General features: G+C 41.0%; 1 protein-coding gene across 4 annotated transcripts in view; it reads right to left on the bottom strand.

Annotated features, from left to right (window-relative positions):
- Nucleotides 1-17,379, bottom strand: part of ALDH18A1 (aldehyde dehydrogenase 18 family member A1) — a 41,702-nt gene that overhangs the window by 11,357 nt on the left and 12,966 nt on the right. For 2 of the 4 annotated variants that reach the window (XM_032312853.1, XM_032312855.1), the window contains exons 4-11: nt 16,074-16,223; nt 15,883-15,987; nt 8,945-9,097; nt 8,427-8,517; nt 4,705-4,829; nt 3,531-3,675; nt 2,829-2,902; nt 1,702-1,795 (exon numbers count right to left, since the gene is read on the bottom strand). In XM_032312853.1, coding sequence (XP_032168744.1) covers nt 1,702-1,795; nt 2,829-2,902; nt 3,531-3,675; nt 4,705-4,829; nt 8,427-8,517; nt 8,945-9,097; nt 15,883-15,987; nt 16,074-16,223 — 937 coding nt within the window. Of the gene's footprint in view, nt 1-1,701; nt 1,796-2,828; nt 2,903-3,530; nt 3,676-4,704; nt 4,830-8,426; nt 8,518-8,938; nt 9,098-15,882; nt 15,988-16,073; nt 16,224-17,379 lie in introns of all 4 variants that reach the window. The other 2 variants (XM_032312852.1, XM_032312854.1) reach the window with 1 other exon arrangement.

The following is a 17,379-nucleotide window of genomic DNA, read 5'->3' on the forward strand; positions in this document are numbered from 1 at the left end:
AGAGAGAGAATAAGCGAGCACAAGTAGGGGGAGCGGCAGGCAGAGGGAGAAGCATTCTCCCTGCTGAGCAAGGAACCCAATGAAGTACTTGATCCCAGGACCCTGGGATCATAACCCGAACCAAAGGCAGATGCCTACCCTACTGTGTCCCTCCCTATGTGCTAACAAGTTTTAAACACAGTGTTAAATGTTACATTCCAATTTTCCACCTCACAATGCATGTGTGTTTTCCATGTTGCCAAAACTGTTGTAATTACTGCTAAATACTCCACTGAGTTAATGTAGCTTAATGCACTTAACTAGATCTATGTTATTAATAAACACTGAGGTCGTCTGCAGTTTTCAGGGTGATAAATAACCCTGCTCCAAGAATCATTGCATACAGAATGGTTTTCTCTGCCTGAAATAATTTCTTAGGATACATTTCCTGACATGTGCTTACCGAGTTAAAGGGGACCACCATGCTCCTGTATACCCAGGACTTTGTTTTTAAGTCACTGTGTGTCCTTATGAATTTCCAGGGAGATATAACTGGGATCAAAAGTCAGAGGTCTGCCAACAACTAGCTGTGTGACTTTAAGAAAAAGTTTTAACCTTAGTGGATCTTAATTCTTTTACTCTTAAACAACTGGTAAGATTCTCATCAAAGATTTCTTCCATTTCTGAAAATCTATTTTATGACTTTCCAATACTGCAAAAATTCAAAAGACCAGATGTAAACTCTAAAGGAAGTTCCAAAGCAATAGCTCAAAATGTTTTAAGAAATCAAAGTAATGTTGATGAGCCAGCCTTGCAAGGTTTCTTTGAAGGGAAGACCACTAATCTGAATGTTTAATTTAAGGCACATTTATTCAAGAGAAAAGGAAATTCAAAGCCTCATAAAATCACCCCCCATTTTTTTAGGGTGGAGATACAGAGAATTAGGAAGGAGAGAAAGACTGAGGCTGACTTGACTCTCTACATATTTAGCTGTCTGCAGTGTGAGTTCGGCTGTATCACTCACTCTACCATTTGCACCTCAGGGGCATTTGTGGATGGCATCTGTTGCTAGCTCTGGGCGGACTACGCACTGATTAATTAACTACACGATACGCTATCTCTCATCACAGGCCTCACAAACTACTTCCACAACTATTTTACATGCATAGTCCATATGGGTTTGAATCCTGGATCTGTTACTGGCCATATGGTTTTAGGCATATGTCAACTTGCTTGTGCTTCAGTTTCCTCCTCTATAAAATAGGTATAATAAATATTAACGAACTCAAAGGTACCATGTTATAAAGATAAAATGATATCCTATCTATAAAGCCTTTTAGCACAATGCCTTGCAACATGGAAAGGCCTCAATAAGTTTTAGCTGCTATTAGTGGAATGTCTAAAATGACGGGGTCCTCAATCTTTTTTCTGCACTGAAACTGCCACAGTATCCATGGCTCATGACCTATGGGTATAGAAAAAGCCCCCTGGAGGGCTGTACCAGGGTATCTGGGAAAGGAGCTGAAAAATGGTATGTACAATTTGAAAAAGCCCAGTGAATATTAGCAAGCAACTCTTAATAAAAAAGATGTATAATACATGATTTCTTCTATAACAATCTCGTCTTTAGGCAGACTATGACACAAGAAATATTAGTAAAACAAAGAACAAAAACCAAAAGAAATCCTCCATAACACTGACTCCCAGTCACTTGGTCTTTACCCTCTGCCTCCTCCAAGTCTTTTTTGTTGGCTAACAGGATCTCCTCACGTTGGTCTGTCAACAGATCAGCCAGATGATGGATAATCTCTGCTCTCTAGGAAGAAAGGTAAAAACATTGAACAAATAAGCAAATACATTCATCCAAGAAGAACGCACAGCATACTTTTAAACCTACTCCTCTGAATAAGCCAGGTCTTGCTCCTAAACCCAAGGTCACCACTCACTGAAATGGCCTTACCTCCTTTCAATCCCATCTCAGCTCTCACTTTTTCCTTCCTCTCTCACTATTAATCTCCCTAATGAATGACAGACACAATCTGTCCCCAAGGGGCCAGCATTTTGAATCAGCAGAATACATCCACCTCCGCATACTCGGTATCACTGGCTATATAGTTTAACTCCCAGGTTCTTTTACATAATTATTTAATGAATTCAGCCAAAGGGAGAAAACCAAGAGACCCCAATCCTTACCTAGATTAAGAAGTGTAGCAAATGAGTGAGACTACTGAAGGAGCAATGGGAAGTGGCTTAAGAGACAAACTAAGCTCTTCCTTTGCTTTCCTCTCTCTGCTTGTATTGTTTTAAATTCTCCTATTCCTCAGGCCACAGTGCTTCCTTGAAGAAACCTAAATGCATGACTCTCAAATCTGTCCTTAACAACACAAGCCTCAAGAATCCAATCCCCAGCTTCCACCTGCTTCCATTCCCAGACTCTTCACATCTGCTACTTCCCTGTGGGAAGGATCCTACTAGAGAGCAGGCTCTTGAGCTTGCATTTTATAGGTAAGTTAGGTGATTCAGATAGGTTAGAACAAGCAGTTTTCCTCCATTTCTCTGTTTGGAATATGGCAGGATTAGGGAGCTTCCTTGGTCTCATCATTTTCATGATGTTTTTGATCAAAACATCAGATTGATGAAAAGCTACCTTAGGCCTCAGGCTACAAAGACAAAAGGGAAAATAAAATTTGGAGAAAGAAAAAAGGCAGAACAAATCTGAATCATATCTGTAACTAGAGTAACTCTCTGGGGTCATGAGGAATGAAGGGGGAGACAGGCTTGACTGTGCACTAAACCTTATAGCATGACTCACTCTGAAAACCAACAAAACTATTAGTTAGAGTTATTACCTGCTCAGGTTCCAAAGTGGCCAGCATCCTTCCTCCTGATCGAGCCATTTCTCCCTGCTGCTCAACAGTAGGACCTGTAAAAATATTTGCAAACATCAGATCACAGACTGCTAACCCAGCACGTGCACAGAACGAATGCTCAGTGTTTTGGTGTGTTGTTTCCCAGAGGTCACTCAGACCAATAAAATGGCAAAAAAATAGACTAGATTAACTCAAGCACAAATACAAGAAACTTGTCTGTATTTCTAAACTGGACAACATAATTTATATCTTACGGAGTTCTTTCAATTCCACTTTGGCTTATATTCTCTAATACGTTTCCACTTCTGAATGCAGATTATTTGGCAATTCTGTTTTTGTGAACAATTCAGAGTACATATCATGTCTTACACCTCTTTGCATCTCTAGGCATCCAGCATGGGCCTAGCAAATGTTTCTTAAGAAAATGGATGCTTATATTCTTTAACTTACTGGTTTTAGAGAAAAACAGGAAGTCTAGCAGGGCAGGTTAGCTAAATTTAACAAAAGCAAAGCAAAATCCAATTTTGCAAGAGTGTTTGAGACAATACCAGAATTCATGATATTAACACATGGATTTTGTGATCTCTGTTCCTAGAAGACAGCTTGGTCTTCAGTCTCATCTAGGCATGGTGTGGCTACCTATCATCCACAAACCATGGGACTCTACAAAGAACTACTTACCTGCAGGCTTTACTTCAGAAAAGAAGGTGCCAACTTTCTTTCCCTCCACGATATCTGTGATGACATGTCCAGACACCTTTGGGTGGGTTCCATTGGCAATAACCACAGAAGTGCCACCTTGCAAAGCCCAGAGGGCCGCTTTCACCTAATAGGAAAGGTTAGATCCCATCATGAGATTCAGACCTTTGCAGGGTCTAGTCATCCACACTATAAACTTGCAAAAAAATAGACAATACCATTTGATACTGAGCAATAGAAGCATATGCAGGAATATTTCCAACAGCTTGGAAGGTCTGAACACACACTCAGCTCATGCCTTCTTCCCAGCCCAACTTCAGCATGTGCTGCCTAATGCTGAGTCAATCTGCCCTTTATGCTCAGTGTTCAGTCTGGTGTTTGACCAGAATCTGAGCCTGAGTTCTTTTAGCCTTTGCATACCTTTTTAGTATGTCTCCGCCATTGCCACATATGATGCTGTATCTTAAGGGTATTACTTCCTAGAGTAATGGGAGGGAAGAATTTCTGAAAGATTTCATAAAGAATATTTGAGCTGGGGCACCTGGCGGCCTTAGTCCATGGAGTGTGCGACTCTTGATCTCTGGGTTGTGAGTTTGAGCCCCATGCTGGGTGTAGAGATTACTTAAAAAAAAAAAAAATCTTAAAAGAAAAAAAGAAAGAGGGGTGCCTGGGTGGCTTAGTCAGTTGAGCATCTGCCTTCATCTCAGATATAATCCCAGAGTCCTGGGATTGAGCCCTGCATTGGGCTCCTTGCTCGGTAGGGAGCCTGCTTTTCCCTTTCCCTTTGTGTGTGTGTGTATGCCCACTCTAGCTCTCACTCTCTCTCAAATAAAATCTTAAAAAAAAAAAGAAAAGAAAAGAAACATTTGAGCTGATAACATTAGAGGATTTATGAATTATGAAAAATATACAGACCCTGCCCTTGACAAGTTTATAATATGAATGTACCATATAATATTAGTAAAGAGAACACATACGCAGACACGACTAAATATAGGTACACAATATGCATTAAGTCTGAATTTAGATATGCACATTTAAGTACATATGTGTTTAGTATCATAACCATTAATGCCCAAACACTCACAAAGTAAAAAGGATAAAATATTGTCTGGTTTTATATCTGTTACAGGCAGTAAGAGCATCAAATCCTTACCTTGGCTTCCATGCCACCCATTCCTACTCTTGACTTGGTTCCAAAGGTCACAGACTGCTGATCTCCAGGATAAAATATATCGATGAGCTTTGCATCATCTGACCCTGGGGGACTGTCAAAAAGACCTAAAAAGCAGACAAAAGTCAGTAATATTGCTGTAACGGAAGTGACTGTCCCCTAAAACAGACCCCTGGGCACCTGCCAACCACTCTGTACATGACTGAGCCAAATGAACTCTGTGTTCTAACAGCTCTAACCAGAAAAGGGAAGAAGGGATGTGTATAGTCTGCCCACGCTGAAAATCAGCAACAGGAGGACTCTCTTTACATACTTTTACAACCTGGCTTAATGAATGAATGCTTGTTAGTATCATGGCATGACCACATCCTTGGCACAAAACTTACCAGCCCTGTCCACTGTCTACAGGGAAGCTGTCCTCACCTCTGCCACTGTTACTTATGATGCTGAATTAAGGAAGTAACTGAAGGATGAGTGGCCACTGCAGAAGACACAGCAGCTGTATACTATAACATGACTGTCTCCAAGTGGGATGAAATAGGAGACAGGTTTTCATTAACTCTCACAGCACCCTTTGAAACAGCCACTGCCTATACTCTGCATATTATGGGCAAGCTGATGTGAAGGTTAGGCTTCGTCAGCAGAAGAGCACAGGACTCCCAGCATTCATTCTAGATTTATCATCGCAAAGCCCATGTCCCTTTTATAACCAAACAGAATAACATAAAACACAAGTTACATGAAACATCATATGCATACAATCCATGATTAAAAATCTTAATAATTTCACTTGCAAAAAGAGCAAGTTGGAGGCTTGGAAAGAAAAATCATGGGCCTGTGAAAATGGAATCACTTTAAGGCCTGCGTGGGACACATACAGAGAGGAACTGCCCTGGGCTGGGGACTGGTCAATGATATCTGGGCAGTGATGTTTTTGGTTTAAGTTACTGCTTTTCCTGTGGGAAAATACGGTCCCTCTGCTTCATTATTCCAAATCTCTAACACAACCCTGCTATATACATCCTCTCCAGGAGAAAGGTATCAAAGGAGTGATGGAAATGGTGTCTGGTATAGAACGAAGCGGTGCGAACCGTGGGCAGCAATGACAGGGGGAGGAAAAACCACCTCTCACCACCTCTGCCCACTGCAGCCCAGCATGCATGGCTCCTGGATTTAGGGCTGGAGTCTTTTCAGAAGGCACTATGCTATAAGATCATAAGCATGGATCCCAAGGCTGTTTTGGTTTCATACAAAAATAGCATGGGCAAGGTTGTAAAGTTCCAAGCAATTCCTTCTCAAGAGATGCTGAGGAGGGCCTAGCATTCTGGTATTCTGCTTACTCCTCTTTTTCCCTTATAGTGGCTTCTCAAACCCATCAAGAGCATATTTAAAATTCTAATATCATGCTAAAAATCAACTTTCAGTGGATAACTAATCAGGGTTAATAACCCAAGCCTGTTTTATATACATGAATGTTCATAGTTGCGTTAGTTATAATAGCTCAAATGTCTACCAACTGATGAATAAGCAACTAAAATGTGGTGTATCTACAGAGTGGAGTATTATTTGGCAATCATGAGAAAAGTACTGATAAATGCTATCACACTGATAAGCAATTTTAGTGTTTGAGGCCGCCTTAAAAATGTTTCCTCGAGTCTAGTTCAAATTGGGTGTTACATACTTAACTTTCAAGTTCATGTCCTTTACCTTGCTAGGTAGTACAGGAGAGAGAAGGGTGTACATTTTTAAATTGAACAGATCTAGTTCTAAAACCAGCCTCTGCTAAGCACTGTGTGACTTTGGATATACCATTTAGCTGGTGTGAACTTAATTTTTAATTTCTTCACCTGAATAGCAGAGCTAACCTATCTACTTTGCAAGACTGCTATAAGGATTCAAAAAAATTGACATTCATAAAGTACCTAGCACAGTATTTGTGTATAGTAGAAATTTAATAAAAATCTTCAGATTAACTGAAAACCCTTCTTTTCTAGAGTGGCTCACTCTTATCCCAACCTAGCTATTCCTGTCCTGAGATTTCAAATTTACAGTGGATAAAAATGGCACTAAGACTTCTTACAGGTAAAGAAATGGACATATAGGTATGATATATCAGACTTCCCACAAGGGCAGAAGACAGATCAATCCATCTATATCTGCCCCTGCCTCCATGAGGCAGTTCCCTGCTCTTAATCTTACACCCATGGAGTGTAAATGGAAAACAAGTCCTGTCAAAGTACCCTGCCTTGGGTCTGGGCTGGGAACCAAATAGGTTTTTGTGATCTCCTGGGAATGTAATGAGGGCCCTTTGGGATCCTGTTAGGTTTGGCCGATTTTAGACACAGCTACCATATTCCTTATGGGTCAAAATGTAAACTGCGAATAGCTTTCGAGAGTGAGAAGAGTGAATGGAGAGTCAAACCGGAACCAAGAGGGACCCCTCTGAGGAAGGGGAAAGCAGGGTAGAAGAGATTAACATATAAGACCATGGTGGCCACATAGGCAGGACTTCTGCAGTGGCTCCAATTTAATATCACCTGTCTCATGATTTACATTAAAAACTGAAAGTGATCAAACCACAGCGAAATAGCACTTCACACCTATCAGCGAAAAGGCAGATTATAAGAGGTAAGTGCTGGCAAGGATGTGAAGAGACTAAAACCCTCATACAGGGCTGATAGGGCTATAAAATGATGCAGCTGCTTTGGAAACCAGTCTGCAACTTCTTCAAAAGGCTAAACATACACGAAATTACCAAATGATCTTGCAATTCTACACCTAGGTAAAACAAAAAACATGTCGGCACAAAAATCTGGACATGGATGTTCAGAGCAGCATAAGTCTATCCCCTGATGAACACGTAAACACAATGGGGTATGTGTGCACAATGGAGTAGTAGTTGGCAATAAAAAAAAAAAAAGGACTACTGACAGATGCCATGACATCCATCGACGAACCCTGAAAACATCATGCTAAATGAAAGAAACCAGTCACGAAGGATCACATATTGTGTGATTCCACTTCTACAGAATGTCCAGAACAGGAAAATCCATAGAGACAGAAGATAGATGAGAGGTTGCCTGCGGTGGAGAGTGATGACAAATAGGTACAGGGTTTCCTATTGGGGTGATAAAAATGTTCTAAAATTGTTGTCAGGGTTGAGCAACTGTATGAATATACCAAAAATCAATAAACTGAATAGTAAATCTTGAATAGCTGAGCTGTATGGTATATGAATCACATCTGTATAAAGCTCTTCTAAAAAGCAAACCTGAAATGCCTGGAAATGACAATATTTCAGCATTTAAACTCCATCTCCCAGATTCCCTCACCTTCTTTTTTTTAAAAGATTTTATTTATTTATTTGACAGACAAAGAACACAAGTAGGCAGAGAGGCAGGCAGAGAAAGAGGAGGAAGCAGGCTCTCCGCAGAGCAGACAGCCCAATGCAGGGCTTAATCCCAGGACCCTGGGATCATGACCTGAGCCGAAGGCAGAGGCTTTAACCCACTGAGCCACACAGGCGCCCTCCTCACCTTCTTTTGAGCCATAAAATCCCTTTGTTAGACCATATGCCTCAGAAAAAAATGTTCCATAGGGTAAGAAAAAAAAAATTCAAAGAACTCAAAGAGAGGAATTCACGTGCTCCCCCATTTGGTATTTAAAACAAAGGCTGGATTAAAGGAAAGGGCATTGCTTTGTACCTTCTACATCTGAAAGAACGATCAGGAGGTCAGTTTTCATTTCCACGGCCAGACGCGCAGCCAGGCTATCATTATCTTTAACACTAATAACCTGGAATGCAGGTAAAAAGTTAAAAGTGAGTGAACTATGCAGCTCAAGACGTTCACAGAAGCACTCTGCTAGGTTCAGGCAGGCAAGATTAATGACTGAGTGTGTGGATGACAGCTCTTATAGGCCCTTCTGTCTCAAAACACTGTGCCTACTGCCCCCCCCCATTTCTAAACATGCACCCTTCTCTCCATTGACACACACAAGCCATGCTCATAGCACCATCTGAAACCACTATAGCACCTCACCCTGTTGAATGAGACCCTCCCCGACTTCAGAAGAGCATATGCAGCCACTGCTCCATGAGGCCAGCTTCTGTCCCAATTGCCCCACCTTGTTTAGGCCAAACTTCCGGTGTTAGTACATGCAGCACAGCACAGCATTAGACTCCAGCATGCTCAGCCCTTAGGAATACTTTACCCACATTTACCCCCTGAAGATCACTATTGGGCTCAGCTGGGGGTACGACAGCATCATTCGTGTTGACAATGGGGACGATGTTCATTCGGAGGAGCTCATGAAGTGTCCCATTAAGGTTCCGGCGCTTCTGTTCATCATGGAAATCCAAGTTGGTCACCAAAATCTAAAAGTTATTAAATGGATTGGAAATGCAGAAGGGAGAGAAATTATGAACATCCTAGCAACAACATACAAAAGATGCTAAGAGGAGGGGAGTTAAACTCTAGCTTTCTGGATCCCATACAGATTGGAATGGAACACATATCTGTGGATATGGATCTAATTCTTTCAAAGATGGGAAAAAAAAATCAATCACTTGGAATATATAAGGATGCTCAAGACTTCTTGTAGAAGTACTTTAATTCTCAAAGAGCTACTAAATCTCTTCTATTTATAGCTTAGGAAAATTAATGTATGAACTTTAGAGAGATACACTTTGGAGGATGTGATGGCCATCCATTAATTTCTAAAATATCTCTATCCTAGCATCAGATTCAGGGGCTGGCCACAGTAGGCACTGAAACATTAGGTGAGTGAGCCAAGAACCGTCTGCCCTATCCAGAGAAGTGTAGGAGACAAAACGGAAGAGGGCTGTGCTGCCTCCCCTGCTCTGCCACCAACCATGGCTGAGGTTAGCAAAGACGGGGTCTGAGCCTGTGACTGGCCTGAGAGGCTTATGAAAGCGAGTCTTCAGTCAGAAACTGAAAAGAAGGCCTAGACTTAACTTAGTTCAGGGTAGGCGATGAGCATAAGCTACTCTAAGGTCTGGTGAAGAGCTGGGTGTGGGGTTGGGCAGACAGCTCTACTTCCTTGTTTACAGCAGAGTACTGGGCAATGGCTAGCAGGAGAAGGTAACTGAGGATAGCAAGAAACTAATGGTAATAAGCCCTGAAGCTCATAAATAAATGTTTCAATGAAATCCCTCTAATGTTTAAGGAAGAAGGTTCTTGCAATGTGGACAGGCTGAAGCAGGAAAGGCAGCAGGCAGATGGTCAAGAAAGAAGGTACCCAAACAGTAAAAGTAGGCATAGTGAAGCCCCGAGGGTCTGGTTATGGTAACTAAGAAGATGGTAAAGCAGACTTAATGATAAAAAAATGTAGGTAAGGAAGACAACATGGTTACACAAACAAGGGAAATAATCTACTCACTTATTTGGTAAAAGACTTACTCAATACTTCAGGAATGTCAGGCTCTGTATGAGCTGCTGAGATAGAGAATAAAACTGTTGATAGTTTGGGGAAGGTGGAATGGGGCACATTTTTTTAAGGACAGATCATGAACTCTTTTTTAGGAAAGAATCCTGTAGGAAACAGAACTTGGTCAAAGGCAAGTCTACAGATTCTAGCCATAGGGGTGAAAGGTCAAATGATAAAATAAACACGTGTAGGATAGGCAAGCAGGAGGTATAAAGGTCCAGTGAAAATAACCTGTTGCTCAAACAGTTTTACACAGAAGGAGTAGAAGACAAGAGCCAAGAGCCCTAAGAGAGAAAAGTATGTGCATGGAACTGGGCAGTCTGTTAGGATGCAAATCAATTTCATTTTTATGAAGAGAAAACAAGCTGCTCTATTTAAGTCTTTAACCTGACAAACAACTTGGTGGAGTTCTCCAAAAGCCACTGATAATGGTCTTTAATTTTAAGGTTTATTAATTTATTTTTAGAGAAGAGCGAGAAAGAAAGCATGTGCAGGCATGCAACGGGGGGCAAAGGGGGGAGGGAAGAAAGAAGGAGATAATCCCAAGTAGACTCTGGTACCAGAGTGTGTAACCCAACATAGGGCTCAATCCCACAACACCAAGATCATGACGTAAGCCAAAGTGGTCAGATGCTCAACCGGCTGAACACAAAGGTACCCCTGAAAATGGTCTTTAAAACAGGACTACTAAAGACAATAAGAAACCATAGAAGGTACAAATGGCAGAGATTTCTTACAGATAAGATCCTAGGGAAGGCAAACGTGTGAGATGGTCTCAAGGATGAATGTTTGTTGGAAACCAGAGGGGACAGAGCTCTTTCACATCAATATTAATGGAAGCCACAGCTGATGTGCAGTGATTTTCTTAATGCTACTTTCATTAAAACCAACCAACAACAACAAAAAACAAAACAAAACAAAAACCCCCAAAAGCATCATATCCAGGGAAAAAACAAAACAAAAGCAGTTACTAGACCTAAGTTTCCTCATCTGGCTCCAGACATTTTTATTTTTATTTTTTTTAAGATTTTATTTATTTATTTGACAGATGGCAAGTAGGCAGAGAGGCAGGCAGAGAAAGAGGAGGAAGCAGGCTCTCTGCGGAGCAGAGGGCCCGATGCGGGGCTCGATCCCAGGACCCTGGGATCATGACAAGCTGAAGGTAGAGGCTTAACCCACTGAGCCACCCAGGCGCCCTCCCCCCACCTTTTTTAAAGATTTTATTGACATTTTTAAAAAAATTAAAAAGACGAGTTTATCTTTGTGTATGGTATAAGAGAATGGTCGAGTTTCATTCTTCTACATATAGCTGTCCAATTTTCCCAGCACCATTTATTGAAGAGACTGTCTTTTTCCACTGTATATTTTTTTCTGCTTTGTCAAAGATTATTTGGCTATAGAGTTGAGGGTCCATATCTGGGTTCTCTATTCTGTTCCACTGGTCTGTGTGTCTGTTTTTATGCCAGTACCAAGCTGTCTTGGTGATCACAGCTTTGTAGTAAAGCTTGAAATTAGGTAATGAGATGCCCCCAGTTTTGTTTCTTTTTCAACATTTCCTTAGCAATTCGGGGTCTCTTCTGATTCCATACAAATTTTTGGATTATTTGCTCCAGCTCTTTGAAAAATACCGGTGGAATTTTGATCAGAATGGCATTAAAAGTATAGATTGCTCTAGGCAGTATAGACATTTTAACAATGTTTATTCTACCAATCCAAGAGCATGGAATGGTCTTCCACCTTTTTGTGTCTTCTTCAATTTCTTTCATGAGTGTTCTATAGTTCCTCAGGTACAGATCCTTTACCTCTTTGGTTAGGTTTATTCCCAGGTATCTTACGGTTATTGGTGCTATAGTAAATGGAATCGATTCTCTAATTTCCCTTTCTGTATTTTCATCGTTAGTGTATAAGAAAGCCACTGATTTCTGTACACTGACTTTGTATCCTGCCATGTTACTAAATTGTTGTATGAGTTCTAGTAGTTTGGGGGTGGAGTCTTTTGGGTTTTCCATATAAAGAAACATGTCGTCTGTGAAGAGAGTTTGACTTTCTCATTGACAATTTGGATACCTTTTATTTCTCTTTGTTGTCTGATTGCTGTTGCTAGGACTTCTAAAACTATGTTGAACAAGAGTGGTGAGAGTGGGCATCCTTGTCGTGTTCCTGATCTCAACGGGAAGGCTGTGAGCTTTTTCCAATTGAGGATGATATTTGCTGTGGGTTTTTCATAGATAGATTTTATGAAGTTCAGGAAAGTTCCCTCTATCCCTAAACTTTAAAGCGTTTTAATCAGGAATGGATGCTGGATTTTGTCAAATGCTTTTTCTGCATCAATTGAGAGGACCATGTGGTTCTTCTCTCTTCTTTTATTGATTTGTTCTATCACATTGATTGATTTGCCAATGTTGAACCATCCTTGTAACCCAGGGATGAATCCCACCTGGTCATGGTGGATAATCTTTTTAATGTGCTGTTGGATCCTATCTGCTAGAATCTTGTTGAGAATCTTAGTATTCATATTCATCAGTGATATTGGTCTGAAATTCTCCTTTTTGGTGGGGTCTTTGCCTGGTTTGGGGATCCGGGTAATGCTGGCTTCATAAAAAGAGTCTGGAAGTTTTCCTTCTGTTTCAATTTTTTGAAACAGCTTCAGGAAAGTAGGTGTTATTTCTTTTTTGAAAGTTTGGTAGAATTCCCCAGGGAATCCGTCAGGTCCTGGGCTCTTGTGTTTTGGGAGGTTTTTGATCACTGCTTCAAAAACTCATTACTAGATATCGGTTGATTCAGGTTGTCAATTTCTTCCTGGTTCAATTTTGGGAGTTTATAGTTTTCCAGGAATGCATCCATTTCATCTAGGTTGCTTAACTTATTGGCATATAACTGCTGATAATAACTTCTGATGATTGTTTCTATTTCCTTGGTGTTAGCTGTGAACTCTCCCTTCTCATTCATAATTTTATTAATTTGAGCCTTCTCTCTTTTCTTTTGGATTAGTGTGGCCAATGATTTATCGATCTTATTGATTCTTTCAAAAACCAGCTTCTAGTTTCATTGATAAGCTCTACTGTATCTCCAGTTTCTATCTCACTGATCTCTGCTCTAATCTGGATTATTTCCCTTCTTGTGTGTGGAGTTGGCTTAATTTGTCGAAATGGATCGAAATGGATAAAAGACCTCAATGTGAGACAGGAATCCATCAGAATCATAGAGGGGAACACAGGCAGTAACCTTTTCTATATCAGCCACAGCAACTTCTTTCAAGATATATCTCCAAAGGCAAAGGAAACAAAAGAAAAATGAACTTTTGGGACATCATCAAGATCAAAAGCTTCTGCACAGCAAAGGAAACAGTCAAAAAAACAAAGAGGCAACCCACGGAATGGGAGAAGATATTTGCAAATGACAGTACAGACAAAAGGCTGATATCCAGGATCTATAAAGAACTCAAACTCAACACACACAAAACAGATAATCATGTCAAAAAATGGGCAGAAGACATGAATAGACACTTCTCCAATGAAGACATACAAATGGCTATCAGACACATGAAAAAATGTTCATCATCACTAGCCATCAGGGAGATTCAAATTAAAATTACATCGAGATACCACCTTACACCAGTTAGAATGGCCAAAATTAGCAAAACAGGAAACAACGTGTGTTGGAGAGGATGTGGAGAAAGGGGAACCCTTTTACACTGTTGGTGGGAATGCAAGTTGGTGCAGCCACTTTGGAGAACAGTATGGAGATTCCTTAAGAAATTAAAAATAGAGCTTCCCTGTGACCCTGCAATTGCACTATCCCAAAGATACAGGGATAAAAGTGAAAAGAAGGGCCACCTGCACCCCAATGTTTATAGTAGCAATGGCCACGGTCGCCAAACTGTGGAAAGAACCAAGATGCCCTTCAACAGACGAATGGATAAGGAAGGTGTGGTCCATATACACTATGGAGTATTATGCCTCCATCAGAAAGGATGAATATCCAACTTTTGTATCAACATGGACGGGACTGGGAGAGATTATGCTGAGTGAAATAACTCAAACAGAGAAAGTCAATTATCATATGGTTTCACTTATTTGTGGAACATAACAAATAACATGGAGGATATAGGGAGATGGAGCGGAGAAGGGAGTTGAGGGAAATTGGAAGGGGAGATGAACCATGAGAGACTACAGACTCTGAAAAACAATCTGAGGGTTTTGAAGGGGCGGGGGGTGGGAGGTTGGGGGAGCCAGGTGGTGGGTGTTATGGAGAGCACATACGGCATGGAGCACTGTGTGTGGTGCATAAACAATGAATTCTGTTATGCTGAAAAGAAATTAATTAAAAAAAAATTAAAGATGAAATTGCAATTGGATTGTGGAAAATAAGAGAGCTGATAATAGCAGCTGACAGAAATTAAGATTTCTATTATATTTATGCTAACAGGAAAAAAAAAATCTGAAAGAGTGGGGTGCCCAGCTACAGACAACAGGTGGACAGACAAGTCCATGCCTTTCTGCTTTAGCTCACTTACTCAAGAACACTCTGGAACAACAACGTAACTGTGGATAACACTGTGAGAATTATGAAGAAACAGAAACAGCAGTAGGAAATGAAAGACCAAAGTCTGAAAGGATGTATACATAACAACATCAAATATGTAAAATAACACCCATGTAAATGGTGGGATCAGGGACAGCAAAGGAGTTGGAAGACAGTAACTTGGGGAGTTCAATTTTTTCCCAACTATTTTGTGAAATGACTATTAACTTGTTTTGTGATATTTACATGTTTCTAGTGTATAGTGGTACTGATGATCAAAGATATAACTGAAAAAATAATTCCGGAAATTTAGCTAAAAAACAATGTGGAAAGAAGGTTCTAGAACATTTCAAGGGCAACCACTAAAAATGTACAAGTTTCATAAGGATGGGAACCATGGTTGATTTGTTTACCACAGTATCCCCAATGCCTAACACACTTCTTGGTATACCATAAGTGCTCAATAAATATTTGCTAATGAATGAAAACCAACCATATGCATTCTTCTTTCTTATCAATGCTTGATAGAAATTTATTATACAAGGCAACCAGGTATAAAGAGGGGTACCTGGGTGGCTCAATCATTAAGCGTCTGCTTTAGGCTCAGGTCATGATCCCAGGGTCCTGGAATGGAGCCCTGCTCAATCTGGGCTCCCTATTCAGCAGGAAGCCTGCTTCTCCCTCTACCACTCCCCCTGCTTGTGTTCTCTCTCTCGCTGTGTCTCTCTCTGTCAAATAAATAAATAAAATCTCTAGGGGGAAAAAAAAAAAAAGATAACCCAGTACAAAGAGAAGCAAGCTGCCCAAAGCCAAAGAAGCCAATGAAATAAAGATACCTAATTTTATTGTCATCAAAAATATAAACACATAAAGTAGTAGCTATAACAGTCACTAGCATATTACCAAGTGCTAATAATTACTGGGAATGATGCTACATTAAATGCCTTTCATATATTTTCTCATTGACTTCTTTCAAAAACTCTCTCAAGTAGGCACTGATGTTATCTTTTTTTTTCAGATGAGGAGACTAAGACACAAAAAGGTTACATCTAACAGTTTCTCTGCATTTCCCAACTAGCAAGGGTGAAGTTAAAGCAGTCTAGCTCTAGAGCCTTGCTCATCATCCCTTTGCTTTACGGGAATCACCCTCAAAGACCCCACGCCTCTCTGCAATGGTGAGCCTCTCACCTGAGCAGCACAGATGCTGTACTGGGTAAACATGGCCTCATACAAGGCCATCAGTCCACTCTGACCGGCAGCCGCACAGGCTCGTGCTTCTAAGACTGGAATTGCCTGTAACACACAAATAGATACGGTGTGGTTGGGAGTAAGGCAAGGAGGTCTATAGACCCATTACAGGGGCTGGAGGTAGCACTCACCATCTCTTTCAGCTGGTTCTGCCCCGAGTGCAGAGCCTGTCGGACACTCTGAGACAGAAGGATCTCATGGCGCAAGCGTTGCTTGCCAAAGGCTACGGCTCCGCTGGTCACCAGCATCATCTCTCGGCCTTGATTCTGCAGCACAGACACCTAACATTGAGGGAGGAAAAGTTACGAGTTTTTACTGTATCATCTCTTCTCTCACAAGAGACTCAGGTAGGGTAGATGACTGAGTGGATCCCAAATGCTGGTTTATGGACCAGCACTGGGCTGGCTCTGGAAGAATCACCCAAGTTGTTTGGTAAAAATACAGATTCCTACATGCTATCTCAAATTTGCTAAGCGGATGGCAGACAGAGATCAGAAATTTTGAATGAGGGGATTCTGGTATGCAGGCACCTCTGACATGCACAGCACTTGATGGTACCTGTGGGAATCTATAGTGCAGAAGGCCTAGTTGTTCCAGAAAAAGAAGTCTGGAGCTAAGAACTACAATGTAAACTTAGCAGATGGCATCTTAGGTTCTAAGGCATGATGTGTAAGATTGAGGCTTTCTGAGGTATGTTGATCCCTATGGGTCACCTTAGGCTAGACCAAGGACAGATGTTGACCCTGTTCTGCTCTGTCTGCCCAGCGTGAGCTGTGGTCACTTTGTTCCCTACTTTGGACAGATGTGAAAGAACCAAAGACTCAAGCTACAAGTACAGTCCATAGTCCTAATATGTCCATTCCTCCTGATGTTTAAGCACTAGCAGCTCAGGAACTCACCAACATCTGTGATGAATCACGACTTTGAAAAACAACTTTTTATCATAGAAAATTTCATACTTGGGGCATCTGGCTGGCCCAGTCAGAGCAATGTGAGACTCTTGATCTTGGAATTGTGAGTTTGAGTCCCATAATAGGTACAAAGATTACTTAAAATGAAGAAATAAATAAATAACTTTAAAAATGGAACAAATGCTCCAAACACAAAAAAAAGGAAAAAAAAAAAAAAGAAAATTTCATACTTAACCAAGTGGTACGAACAGTTTTATAAATCCCCACGAACCCATCACCCAGCTTCAACAACTATTTCTCATGCCAATTTCCCAGTCTCTGGTATTGCCTTTACAGCTAGCCCCACTATTATTTTATTTTTAAAGATTTTATTCATTTGACCGACAGAGATCACAAGTCGGCAGAGAGGCAGGCAGAGAGAGAGGGAAGCAGGCTCCCTGCTGAGCAGAGAGCCCAATGTAGGGCTCGATTGCAGGACCCTGGGACCATGACCCAAGCCAAAAGCAGAGGCTTTAACCCACTGAGC

The sequence above is a fragment of the Mustela erminea genome, chromosome 14 (genome assembly GCF_009829155.1).
Source record: "Mustela erminea isolate mMusErm1 chromosome 14, mMusErm1.Pri, whole genome shotgun sequence".
NCBI classification, from domain to species: Eukaryota; Metazoa; Chordata; class Mammalia; order Carnivora; family Mustelidae; genus Mustela; species Mustela erminea.